This window comes from Camelus ferus, chromosome 8 (assembly GCF_009834535.1).
Source record: "Camelus ferus isolate YT-003-E chromosome 8, BCGSAC_Cfer_1.0, whole genome shotgun sequence".
Classification (NCBI taxonomy): Eukaryota; Metazoa; Chordata; class Mammalia; order Artiodactyla; family Camelidae; genus Camelus; species Camelus ferus.
In genome coordinates, this window is record NC_045703.1 from 35,897,528 (window position 1) to 35,912,063 (window position 14,536).

Consider the following 14,536-nt stretch of genomic DNA (forward strand, 5'->3'; position numbering starts at 1 on the left):
ACTAGATTAACTGTCAGCAGTGGGGCTAAGCCAAGAGCACAGGCAAGAAATGGCAGCTTAACTTAGGAAAGCCAAGGTAGAAATAGGAAGAGAACTTATTAGACAGAAATCAAGATGGTGACTGGGTACAGGAAAAAAGCAAATAAGGAACTGAGATTTCTAGCATATGTAATTAGAAAGATGATGTATTATAAACTAATTTTGTATCACATATACATATAATTTAGTATTATAAACTAATATTGGGGAAGAGACAAAGTAGAATTTTAGGCCATGAGGGTACCAGAACAGGATAATAGGTCTGGATAAAAACCAGACTGTGGACAAACTTGGAAGTCCATCTAGGAGCATGGACCTGATGTGGGGGACATTAAGGATAAGCTGATTATTACTGAGGAGAAAAACGACATGCTGATATTGATGTCTTAGGAAGATCACATCAGATGAAATGAATAGTTCAATAGTTTGGATGATAGTCTGGTGAAGTTAGAAAGTCATTCAATTTATTGCTAATGTTAAGAATTCACTTATTTTTATCTCTGAACCTTTGCATAATAAGCTAGTATGTAGACAGACATGGTAACATACCTCCAACTAATACAATATCCTCACTGATTCCACTATAGTCACCAAACCCCAGATTATTTACAGCTACTACTCTGAACTGAAATGTTCCTTTCAGGTTTTTGGACTTCCATGTGCAAATGCTACTGCATGATCCATTAAATGCCACCTTCCACATTAAATTCTCCTTCTGTGAATCATTTGAAGTGCCCTTTCTGCAAAAGAAAGAGCAAAATCATAAACATAGGAAATATACAAGATAATATATGTGTTATTTCCAGATGCCCATATATCATTTTAATGACAGAACTCCAGAGTGTCTCCTATTGCACACTTTGCCCTTGATCTCATTCCTCTCACATGGTTTGGCTACAGAACATAGCAGAGTCTTACAAAGTCATCTCAGCAATGCATGAGGCCAACCAACTCAGGCCATCTGGAAAGTTATGAATAATCAATGGCCAAAAGAAAGCTGAAGGTCCTTTTCCTGCTCTCAGAGTGTGTAAACTTTCTTCAGAATTCCAAACTCATAGGGCAATTATTTCATAATTTTTAACTGGGGATTTTTAAATTTTTCTTAATTTTCAGTCTCTTTTGCTATCTGTACTTTACTTATGCTGTCCCTAGATAAAACACAGAACATAAAATTGATAAGGAAGACATAATAGTCCAGCTACCACAGTTATCACTACATCTGAGATTCCAAAATTCATTGCTTCCATTTTTATTGGCCTGCACTCTACTGCAAAGTCAATCCTCATTATTCTTCATGTGAAAAGTGGAAAGAGAGCAAGATCTGAGTTCAAAAGACATGACTGAAATGACTTTTAACAGAATCATAGACTGAAGGCAAGTTCAAGGCCTTCCAATTATGCCTTTTCTGACAATGAACCTTTCAAGTCTGAAACTTTTCAGACCACAGTGGTTTTAAAACTTGGTACCAACCCATAGCTAAGCTTGAAGATATGTAGGGAAGCCGGTTCTACTCCTACAAATTGAGTGGTTGTCCTGAAAGAGCGACAGGGACAAGGAGGGCTGAGCCTCTGAGGGACAGGGGATGAGCAGGAACATCAGGAGGACCAGGGCAGCAGGGCTGGTCACAACTGTTACCAGGACCACCCTGAGCAAGGCTTTATGGCACTATTTTTGTATGTTGTGTGAAGTTCACATTGCGCCCTGGCAATTTCATTGTTGAACCCAGACAACTCTGATCCAGTAGAAAGAGATCCTTAAAAATGTATAGAGTGGGTCTTCACAGATATTGGCCATTGAGGAAGAGAAAGAATTCTGATACTGGTTGAGCACCTTCTGTTTACAACACACAGTGCTGGGCTTTTCACATGTTGTTTCACTTCATTGAGCCTTCACAACAACCTAAAGAGGTAGATAGCATCATCCCATTTTACAGATGAGGAAACTTAAGTTCAAAAAGGAATAAAGCAAGGATATAAACATGGTCTGCATACTAGGTTGAATACTGTCCCCCCAAAATTCATGCCCCCCAGAGCCTGTGACTATGACTTCATTTGGAAATAGAGTCTTTTCAGAAGTAATTCAGTCAAGATGAGGTCGTACTGGATTATGGTGGTCCCTAAATCCAACGTCTGCTGTGCTCTTCAGAGGAGAGAAATTTGGACACAGACACACACAAGGAGAAGACCATGTGATGACAGAGGCAGAGATTGGAGTGATGCATCTACAACCCAAGGAAAGCCAAGGACTTCTGGCACTCCCCAGAAACTAGGCAGAGGCAATGAAGGATTCTTCCCTAGAACACTGTTCTGCCACCATCTTGATTTGACTTCTAGTCTCCAGAACTGTGATAGAATAAATGTCTGTATTTTAAGCCACCCAGTTGTTGGTGCGTTGCTGCCCAGGGAAACTACTACAGTCTGGTCAGCTCCCAGAGCGTGCGTTCTGCACCACGACCACTGTGGCACCACCAGCAAGTTCACAGGGTGCACAAGAGCGACCTGCCTGAAGAAGTTACTTTGAGATGCTGAAGGTACAGCAATTCACTCTATTATCCCACTAGTCCTAGTCCTGAGAATAAAGACTCAGGGACAGGAAAGGCAACGTATTTATGGAGCTGTGCTTAAGGTGTTACTGAGGGGAACACACTACAGAGGTCCTAGCAAGACTGTGGAGTGGCCTGGCTGGTAAACATAATTGCATTCATAGGCCACCACGATGTATTTGCAGGTCAGAATGTATTTCACTCTGCATGAAAAAAAGTAACAGAAATTTCAAGAAGGTTTCAGTTAGAAATAGGGCCAACGTAATTCTCTAGCATGAGCAGGAAAAAAAATTTTTAAGGTTATGGGAATGCCAGAACAAGATGAAGCAAAAATAGATCTAAAGCTCAAGTTGCCAGGACTATAATTATGGAAGTGACTTTTGTCCTTGGAGCTTCTTAAAAGATGGCTTCATAGTCCCGTGAGGGGAGTGTCTGTGGAATTTGGAATTCTCCCCTCAAGTTGGCATGAAATCAGCTCATCTGAGCCAGTTATGATCCACACAGCTCCCCATACTGGCCGGATCTGAGGTTGCAGTATGTTCATCAGCTGCATAGTTTTCATCAAAGGCACATTTTCAGTCCCTGGGAACACACTACAAACTGTAGTCTTGACAATGGATAGAGAATCCTAGGTTGCCTATACACTTCAGACCATTTCAGATCTTGACCTGATTTTACATTCTGAAAACTACCTAGCTCATTGCCAGTTCTCACTAGACATTGTTCATCTTCCTAGAACAAATTAGCATCAGAAATTTACATGCATACCATCATCTAACAGCAAACATCAGCTCAGCTTCTTGAACAGAATAGATATTAAGTAAATATTAGTTGCATGCTCAAAAGACTGAATTGTTTCCTTTATGGAAAAAAAAAACTTTATGTTTTGACAAGCAGTTGCAGATTTCTGAGAAGAATGATGTTATCTGCCTTATAATTGGAGTGCCAAGGCTGACCACTAGGCATTGAGCAAAGAACGTAATGATGCATACAAGGTCCTTAAACTAAAGATCCTTTTTGTTTATTTATAAACACACGTGCATAAATATGATTAATTTTGATCTAATAATATCTTACCATTAACTGCTTAGCCCTTTGTAGTTTACAAAGCATTTTTGCAAACAGACATACCTGATTTCAAGGATATAGTACATAAGTCTGCTTCCATTATCATCAGATTTTTCCCACTGTATTGAATTTTTACTCCCTTCTAATAATTTTGGGATGCCTGGTTTACTTGGGACTCCAGCTTTGGAAACAAAAGAAAATCTGATTGATATGTTAGAAGTACAAAATATTCTGCATAACATCTTTCTGTAGATTATATTTACTAAAGGAAAACCAAATACATTAAAGAAATGTTCAGAAATACTCTCATCTAAGAATATTTTTAAACGAGTATCTTAAGGTTTTATTAGTGATGGATTAGATGAATTAGTGATAGGAGTAGCAATATATCTTAACTTGAGAGGAAATAAGTGATGTAAATAAAAGACTATTGTAAGTTTTGGAGCGTTTTCCCCTGATTCTTAACAGGGATCAACTTGGAGTTAGGGTATACCTTATAGAACACTAATTTAATGTATATGTTAGTTTTGTTTTGGGTTTTTTTTTAAGTATTTGGTCATAGTATTAAACAAATATTTGAACACTCAGTAACACTATTTCCATTTAGTTCTTAGTGCAAAATATTATAGCTAGACAGGAAATCAGAATACTGAAAGGTGAAATAATTTTATCCATTTCAGGGCCCTGCAAGGCCAGATGAGTATTAATTCTCCTTGCTGCCTGTAAGAACCCTTACCTCTTTTCAATTTCTTCAGTCAAGCTCTCAAAATAGTAATTTACTCTTTTAAGAAAAATTTCAACCTCTATTAGCAAAATAAGCGATGAGAAAAGAACTGAGAAATGTCTAGGGTTTTCTGAGTGTTGAGAATGTTGTCCTTACATTTAGTCTTAAAGCTTTCTGGAAGAGACGTGCTGTTTTCTCCTGTCCTGTACACCACCACTACTCGGACATTATAGGAAGTATAAGGTTGTAGATCTGTGATGTTACAGACATACGCAGGACCTTGGCTGCACGAAGCTGTAACATGGTAAAACTCATTGTGCTTCCACTAGAAAAAGAAGGCTCAATTAACATTTTTGTTTCTTTAAGAAAAACTTCTTAAACACAGAAATTAAAAAGCCTGTGGCAGGCAATTAATATTTAAAGTTTACTTTTTATTAAAAAATAAGAGCTTCTTTATGCATTTTTGATCCCACCACCGACAGCCATTTTATTTTTTATGACAAGTTGTAACTAACTTGAATGATGGTCCTCAGGGCAAGCCCAAGGTGGGGCAGGCACCTCTGACTATATATCATCAGGGAAGATTCAGAGCTTGACCCCTCGCTATCCCTAATCATAGGCATCTTTATTAAATCAGGATGGCTAACGACGCAAGTTCACAGCTTAGGGAAAATGATGGCTCAGAACTGATACTTTCAATTCCACAGATTTGATCATTTGAAAATAAACAATAATACTTTTACATATTTTGACTATTTGAAGAAGTCCACAGCGACTTATAAATTAAAACATTTAGTTTTTCCTCTCCAAACCCTTTTCAGACCTCTAACTAACATTCCTTATTTTTATATATAGGAAGCCTAGTTTCCTGAAGGAAGGAAAATTTTGCCCACTATCACTTAGCCACTAAGTAGCAAGGTTACAAGTTAAATATAGGAAATGTTACTTACATTCCACTTTAGATACTGGGTCTCCAATATAGCTATCTTAAACTTCTTTCTCTGTAACTTTGCTTTAAAAAAAAATCTGTGTATTTGGACCCTTAATATCTTATTTGAAAATGGCGATTTTTTTTTCAATGTACAAATAGGAAAAGACTGAGGATGTGGCATTCTGTCAAGGGTTCTTAGTGTATTTTCCCCAGTAGAGTTTCCTAAGAAGGTCAGTTTCCATAAATAAACCTTACTTTACATCTCCTTTTTCCTTTAGCACTCACAAGGTCATGTCATTCCATTCGATGGGCATTTTATGTCAGTTTCCTATTCAGTTAGAAATGATTTTCTATAGAACCCTTAGGAAGTAGACCACCTTGTTACAGAAAGAAAGGGGAACAGAAGGAATGAAAAAAAAAAAAACAGAAATACTGATGTCAGGGACATTGCCTGTTAAACTCATAAATGTATCAATCCCACTGAGACATACAGCTGAATGAAACAGATGCATTGGGTCTATAATATTTACTCTGAAGCCTCTGTAAGAGAGAAGAGGAGAGAAGAAATGTTGACTCCTGGCTTAAAATTTTTAGCCCTAAAAAATTATCTTTTTCTGGTCCTGACTCCTTAATGATCTGCTATAGAAACTACCTTCAGTGAATAGTCTAGATAGTTCAACATTCCACACCATCCAGGAATTAGCAGAGCTCCTTGGGATGTCAGGGAGATGCCTGACCAAGGATATTGCTGGAAAACTGTAGATTATTGGTCTCACCACAGCAGTGAATGTTCTGGGCAGGCCACCAAGTTGAGAGGTGCCACGGGTCCTTCCCTAGGAAATCACAAGGGAGTCAGGACCTTCCCTTTGTCAGAGACCAACAAGTGCAGGAGAGGAGGCTACTACAGAGGACCTTCAAATTATTTGGACAAGGGTGTGGGGGAATGCTGCAGACCACAATGCCTCAGAGACCAGCACTTCAGGAATGTTTGGTTCTTGTAGGGGTTCTCCTGGAAGCTGAGAAAAACACAATTTTAATGGACTTCTATCAAAAAAAAAATTACCAAAGCGAAATTACTTGCTTCTCCTCAACCTTAAATTGAATATATTCTTCTGCTGTACACCATTGTGATAAAGAATCTATGGAATTTAAGACCTAGATAGAAATTTAGCCTTGTGCACTGATTCCCTCACTCTTCTATGAAAGGAAAAGATGAAGACTGGAAGTTTATCCTTTTCTCTTTTCATTTCTGAAAAATAAACGATTCATTAAAGATAGACCTTCACCCTCATCACTCTCCCTTCAGAGTTTCAGTGTGGAGTTACAGGACCATTTCTAGCTGTCCTATCATTATGAGCTAAGCTCAAGTTGCTCAAAAGAGATAAAACTTTCTGACTAGATGTCATCACCAGCCCTCTCAGAACACAGCCTTCTACTATGCTCATCAATTGGTACTTACAAATGGTCACACATGTAGAAATGATTGTATCTTACATTTTTTAGCATCACGATTCCCTAAGTAGTCTATCTGGAACCTGTATGCAGCAAGTGTAGAGGAAGTTTTGAAACAAAAAGCATTGCATAGAAGTCATGAGGTCTGAACCGGGTGGTCTTTGTCTGCTGTCCCTCTCCTGAACTTTGAAAAGTGAGGTGGGTGACAATGACTCATGTTCCTTCCATGGGCAGCACCCAAGTAGGACTGCTGGAGAGATGAGTCAGCCCCCACGGGTCCTCCCCTGCCTGGCTGGTGATGTCTGACTCAGCGTGGCGCCTGTCTGGGTCTCCAGCTTCTCATCAGTAAAATGAGAGGCTAGAGGCATCATCTCTAAGGTTCTTCCTCATTTCATTTCTTTGATCTAGGAAGTGAACTTTACATCCCTCCCCTTGACTTCAAACTGAACCACATTAAGCTTACTTAAAATAGATGTCCAGAAAAAGAGGACCCTTCAATCTCTCCAATTTAAAACTGAAGTTTTATGAGATGACCATGTTTTAAATAGGCAACAAATTATCATAAACATACTCAGTGGAAAAAGTCCAATTAAACTACAGTCTTTGGTTTTATCAACTCAGTGTTCACTGTTGTTTCACATTTTTCATAGTTTTTACTTTAAAAGTACAAGATTATAAAAAATATTTTATATAGTAAAGTTTTTAAAACATCCTAGGGGTACATCCTTCATTTTTAAAGAAGAGTGAAGCCAGAGCTATACTGATTTATTTTTAAGTTCCCACTGAAGGAAACTTTCCTAATCAATCTTTACAAATATGAACACACAAACATACAGTATTTTAAAATTAAATGTCACAATTATAAAAACGTAATAAGTTTATACCATCCCAAGTGTATCAATATAAAAATCAACGTAGACTTTCCCTAGCAGTGAATTAATTATATTAATTGATGCTTTAAAATTCAATGGATATTTTATATTGGTTAATGCGGGAAGATTTTTGGATAAGGAACCATTTAAAATTTACAAACCAAGCTCAAACTAGTCTGGAATAAACTAGTTTTACATTTACTTCTCTCCTGCTGCTATACAGCCCTTAAATGGTTGAAAGAACATTTGAAAACAAGGTTTGGGGTTTTTGTTTATTCATTTCTTGCATTTTTTCATAGAAAACACCAAATTGCTGTGAACTTTAAACCAGAGAACTATGGCGATAACATCTAAACCAAGGAAAATATTATGAAACCAGTAAACCATAACTTACACCCTTTTACATGGAGTCTTTTAAGAGCAAATTAATCTCTCTGGGAATTCTTTCCATCATAAATTAGTCTAGAGAGCTTACTCCTTCAATCTAGCAAACCTGAATCAATGAATGTTGTCAAATATATTGTTCATTTATAAAAGAGAGTGTTCTGGAGGTATAAAAAAGGACTTTGAATTTATTCTATGTCATAAAACAAAGATTTGCATTAAAAGTGAGATCTACCTTTTGGAGTTCAAACCAAAATCTGATGAAGTTAACATTAGATGGAGCCTTCCAGTCTAATTGCAAACTAGTATTCTCTGGAACCAAGGCATAAGGTTTCTCCGGTGTGTCAAACATTTCGACAGTGACAGGACGACTCTCAGCACACCACATTTCCTCGGCGTGGCAGGCCAAAACCTTTTCATAAAAAAGAGTAATTGCTTAACCTTTCCAGAACTTTGCATTTGAGAATGGCAATAAAAGTACCCAATACAGTCACCATACCTTTACCACATATAGTTTTCCACCGGACAGTCTAGTAACAAGGAGAGAGAGCCTTCCATTGGGATATTCACTTTGCCTTAGTGGAGTCTCAGGAATTGGGGCCAGATGTGAGATTGCCACCTGATAGCGGACTGACTCTTTTGGTCCATTTGGCTTGGGAGATTCTCTCCAGGATATAACGAGGCTGGTGTCTGACTGCACAGTTGTGTTAATGAGCCAAACTGCCTCTGGTACTGAAATAAATAGCAACACATGATAAGGGATGTTGCAACAGCTCTGAAAGATGGAAACAAATAACGGGGTCTTGGTTGAGGAATAAGCATATCATGTGAGCAGAATGAATGACAGATGTTCCGAAGGAAAGCCAGCCTCTTACATAATGGGAAGTTGACACAGGCTGCCCGAAAGACTCTCGCTTATTTTTGCCTAATGACTAACTCATTCTCTGACTCCAGCTCAAGAACATGGCCAAAGATGAATAATTCAGTTCGGGTGAGTTTTGTGAATGCCATCAGAGACACCTGAAAGAAATGGCATCACCTCATAATAACTGCCCCCTCTTAGAACACCTTTTTAGATTCAAGATCCATTTTCTTTAAGGCAATGATGTTAGATTACTTTAAATCTCAGTGGCCTCAGTAAATTTCACATAGAGAAAAGGCTTGTCTTTCCTAGGTCTCACCACATGTACAATGTGGATAAATAAATGTAAAGAGAGTGCCACTGTGTGGTAAGACCAAAGAATGGGTTTCTGGTCACAATGAATCAATGGTGATGTTTTGCCTTATAGTTGCTTTTTGTTTTGATGGAATATTATTTATCATCTTCTAGTGTTAGAGTAAGAATCAGGTCATCGATTATAAATCAATAAAAAATGTTAAAAAATAAAAAATAAAAGAATCAGGTCATCAAAATATTTTTCTGAAAATGCATTTTCCTTACTAAACTTTAAAGAGCTCACATAATAAATATTACTTAGCATCCAGATAAAAACCAAATATAGACACACACGTGACATTATCACAAAATTCCACTCTAAAAACCCACACCATGCCCATAACTCACCTCCACTTTTAGTTTTTCCCCAAATCTCTTTTCCCAGAGGTAACTGTTCCAAAGGATCTGAATAATAATTCTTTACAGCTATCTGTATCATATATGTTGAAAATGGCTGTAAACCTTCAATAAGGGCTATACTCTTCTGAAATTCCTGTAATTAATTAAAAAAAAATCTGATTCTTATTTTTTTGTACAAATGGGGAGAAAGTATTTAATCTAAGAGGAAAAAAAATGACAATGTTCACTGTCCTAGTCTGCCCAGACCTGGGTGGTTTAATGTCTCCAAGAATTAATGCCAAATGATTGATTGGCAACCCTCAGTCAGTTTTGTGACATAATCATTTCATGTGGGAAGCTAAATTCCCAGTGGACACTATCTCATTAGCATTGCATTAGAAATTCAGCAAGAAGGTATTGTAAGGCTGTGATATATTAGTGAATACAATAAAAGATTAAGCTACATTATCTAATCATTTTTAGAAATAAAGTTTAAGAAAATAAAAAGGCTTTCCTTAGATCAATGGTTCTCAACTTTGGTTATATTTTGGAATCATCTGGAAGTTTTAAGAAAATACTAATGCCTGGGTCCCACCCCCAGAGATACTAATTGCACTGGTGAAGCGTGGGCCCAGAGATATTAAAAGCTCCCATTTGCCATCAAGGTTAAAAGCCACTCACTGCCTTTGACCCCTGTTAATCAGTGTGAAGACAACAGGATAGATTAGCTGTAATAAGAGAAATGTCCAATGCCAGAAAACCCATCTTGGTCTCTGAAACAATTTCTCTTAGAAATATGTAAAGAAAGTTTAAAATAGATAAAATGAAGTAATAAGAATCAGTGTACTTTCTGGCAAAGTATACAGTGCTTAACGACCAATAGATGATGGTCAAGTTCATCTTTACATTTAGTTAAATAATAACACAAAGAAAAATACTGGATACCTTTGATTCCATCACAAGGACAACTGAAACACCAGTGCCAATGATGAAACGAATTGTGTCTATTCACTGATTCAAGAAATATCTAGTGAATGCCTATTCAATGCCAAGTACTATGCTGGGTGCTAGGAATACAATAATGAATAAAAACAGATATAGTTCTTGCATAATAGCACATTTCACAAAATATAGGACATAAAAATATAATGTACAACTTTTATATTTGTATTACCTATATGCTATGGAGGAGAGGTACACAGTAATGCTATGTCTGTCCAATTCCTTTCTTACCCCTCAATCTGCTGGAGAGGCCACAAAAGTGTCTCTATCACTTTCTGGGGTAATTAGATTATCAGGGAGGGCAACAAACCCAGCTCTTTCAGTACACACAGCGAACAGGTACTATATGCAATCCACCAACTGGTTAGAATTAATATACACCTTGAAGCTTAACTTATACTCAGACAAGAAGACTAAAATACAATATTTTTGGATAAATCAGCTGTAAAAGTTTGCATAATGGCCTGTTTCAGAACATAATAAATAATGCGGCTGAGAATTTTCTTTTTAGAAAAGGGGCATCTTGTGGAAGGACAATCAGCTCCACTCTTACCAGCATTCTATCTTCCAGTTCAGAGCTGTCTTTCCTGCCATTAACTTCTTTGTAATAAACCAGGTACGTTGGAGTAGGGCTAGTGATTCCGTACCACGTGAGGTTTGTCCTGGCAGGTGGTAATCTGATTGTGAGGCTGGTGTTAGTGGCATTAAGTATAGTCAGCTCTGCAATATCTGAAGCTAAAGACAGAAATGCTCTATCTAAAACAATAATATAAAAAAGATTAAATATATACACACATGTATAAGAGAGAAACAGCAGATTCATTTAACATCAAGGGTAATATCCTTTATATTTATTTAACTGATAAGGTATGATATATTGGAGTGCTGGAAATGTTATCAAGGACAGGAAGACAAGCCTTTCATATATTTTGAAGATCTTTAAATGCTGCACAGAAAGAGCAAAGTAACTGGTAATTACTTCAAATTGCCAGCAGATGGAGGTAAAGTACCCTTAATAACGGACCCGGACAGTAGCAATATAAATTGAGCATTCTTTTATTTTGAAGAAAGTAATGAGCAACTATATCAATCATATTTTAAATGAATTACAGCTATGAAAACTGATACTACCTTTGGGACTTTTATTTTTAGAGATACGTGTGTGTTCAACTTCAAATAGAAATGGCATGGACTTTTTAAATCTCCTAAATGAATTCTTTTACCAAAATGTGAACTTAGCTTATTTATAAATTCTCCCACTTTTCATATTGTATAACTTACATAATTTATAACTGAATACATTTAAGCAAAGAGGCTTTGTTTTGTCCCTTTCCATCCCTTTGTAAGAGGGAATTATACTTAATTTACAATAACATTGTGACTTTAACAGCAGAGAGAGCTTGAAAAAACTCAGAAACCACTCTAGGTTTGAATGTTCCCCATGAGGTTATATAATGCTGTTTTTGTTTTTGGTTGGTTGGCTTTTATATTTCAAGTATTCTTTTATTATGACTCTCAGCAAAAAAAATATGTAGTCCGTTCTGCATCACGTGATACACGCATTCCTAAAAGTCATCGCATTACACAAAACGGCACAATAAAATCCAGAGAGTTTATGGCAGAAATCAAGTTGGGGCACAACTTCACGAGTGACACATTAAACAAAATAGATAGGAATTTAATAAACATGGTAGCACAAATATACACATGTTAAATGCCTGACATACTTAACACTACAATAACTAAGGTGCTTTACCCAGAAAAAGATCCGAAGTTTTAATGCAATGCTTTTTGACACTACCAGATGGTCTAAAATAGCATCAGAGGAGAAGAAAGATGGAAAGAAGGAAAATTATGGGATTGAGAAGAGAAAGAGGACAGAGAGAGAATGACAGGACCAGGGTTTCATGTCTAAGGTGGCCTGTCACAGCCCAAGCCATGGATACACATGGAGATCAACGGCGACCAGGGCAAAGGGCAGTCGCGGTGCCCATCAAATCCTGACCGTCTGGAGCAACGCTGAGAGCACAGCAAAAAAACTGGAGGTTAACAACACAACATTGTAAATCCACTGCACTTCAGTTAAAGAAAGAGTTTGAGGACCATCCCTGGAGGAGACATTATGGGACTTTTCTGATCCTAAACTGGGAGACCAAGCTGATTTGTGAAGGAAAAGCTGGGCTGGTCTAACAAGATAACTCAGCAGGTCTAGGAATGTGAAGGAGAGGCTGGGCTGGGCTGGGCTAACAAGATAACTCACAAGTCTAAGTATTGGAATACTGATCTGAGCTCTGCTAGACTAACTTGTAAATCTAGGTTAATTAGTGTTGGTTTGCTGTTCATGTTTTTTGCTAGCCAGCTGGGTTTTCAAAGATACATATCTGGCTTTGGAATGTTGGTTTGCTGCCTCCCTGCCTCCACTTTTGTGATGATAATGCTGCTAAAGCTGTTCCATGCCTATTGGCCAAATACCCCAAGCTTGTACTTTACCCTATAAAACCTCATGTGCACGTCCTGGAGGTGCTCAGAGCTTCGGAGCAGAAGCCCCTCTGAGCCCGACGGCTTAATACATCTGAGTACTCCAACCCTCCGAGTGGTGCTTGTTTCTTGACTGGCCTGTCGTTTCCGTAACAGATTAAGAAAGTGAGTTTATTACCTGGAAAAGGCTGCAGAACCGAACTGTAAACCAAGATACGCTTACTCCTTGGAGTCTCTACCTGAGAGAGGATGACCCCATTGCTTTTCTTTACTTGATAAATCTGTGTGCTGTCCTTTGCTGTGGCAATCCAATAGAGAAACTCCCCATCTACAGTTAAGCTAACAAGCGTTTTTCCTGTTGACGAAAAACAAACCAAAAGAACATAAAGAACAAAATACATATCTGATGTTTTCCACTCTCAGCGATACGTGAAATCCTTTTTCTGCAGCATAACTGCTAAATTTTGAATCTTTCTATCATTTCACTATGAAAAAAATAACTTTTATTTTCTGTCGTTAGCCTAAGGATTTTATAGCTATTTTCTCACTGTATCTCCATATCAAGCCAACAAAGTAAATATTATAATTAGTAGCCTCGTTTTGTAGAGGGGTTAAATAATCCCCTAAAGGCCGCAAAGTCAGTCAAGAGCAGAGCCAGGATTTAAAATCTACCTGTGGGACTCCAAGTCAAACAATGCCAACTGATGGGAGGTACTGGATGAGGCACAGGGCTCAGTGCCTCGCTCAATATTTTTATAGTGATTTGGAATGAATGCATAGTAAACATATTTATCAAATGTGCAGATAATGCATGATTCTTACTGTCACTAGTATGTTTAGTCACTGACTTGACATTCAAAAATATCACAACAGAATCATGAAATGGATTGAGATTTAACAGGAACAAATGTAACATCCTAAATTCAAGTTTAAAGTCAAATCTATAAATAATGAATGAAAGAAATCTGGCTTAATAGCAGTTAACATGACTGGGATATTATGCTGTGCACCAGAAATTGACACCTTGTAACTGACTATACTGCAATTAAAAAACAAAAAAGACGATGGGTTCTTCAAACGGCAAGCAGCCCAAAGACCTGATGCCACTTTGAGCTGCAGTAAAAGACAACTTGGGAAGTCCTAGGCCCTCTGCACTGACCAGAACATATTGAAGGTACCGTGAGTCTTTATGGGGCAACATTTAAGACAACAGTGAGCAGCTAGGGTGAAACCTCAGGAGGGTGACTAGGACAAAGAAAGATCTAGAAGCCACATCACCTAAGGAGTAGTTATAGACGCTTGAATTTTTCCTCTAAAGGAAATGCTGAGAACGGGCTATGATGACAGCTGTCTCTACATAGTTGAATGGCCACTATGCAGAAAGTGATTGATTTATTCTTTGCAAATGTAAAGGTCAGAACTCAGACCAATGAATGAGAGGAATGGGGAGAAAAATCTGGCTGAACATAAGAAAAATATCTAATATTTA

General features: G+C 37.7%; 1 protein-coding gene across 1 annotated transcript in view; it reads right to left on the reverse strand.

Annotated features, from left to right (window-relative positions):
• The window catches only part of ROS1 (ROS proto-oncogene 1, receptor tyrosine kinase), a 106,899-nt gene that overhangs the window by 32,359 nt on the left and 60,004 nt on the right, over positions 1–14,536 (reverse strand). The window contains 8 exon segments of the mRNA XM_032484769.1: positions 589–779; positions 3,713–3,830; positions 4,530–4,698; positions 8,248–8,424; positions 8,512–8,744; positions 9,577–9,721; positions 11,123–11,325; positions 13,226–13,402. Coding sequence (XP_032340660.1) covers positions 589–779; positions 3,713–3,830; positions 4,530–4,698; positions 8,248–8,424; positions 8,512–8,744; positions 9,577–9,721; positions 11,123–11,325; positions 13,226–13,402 — 1,413 coding nt within the window.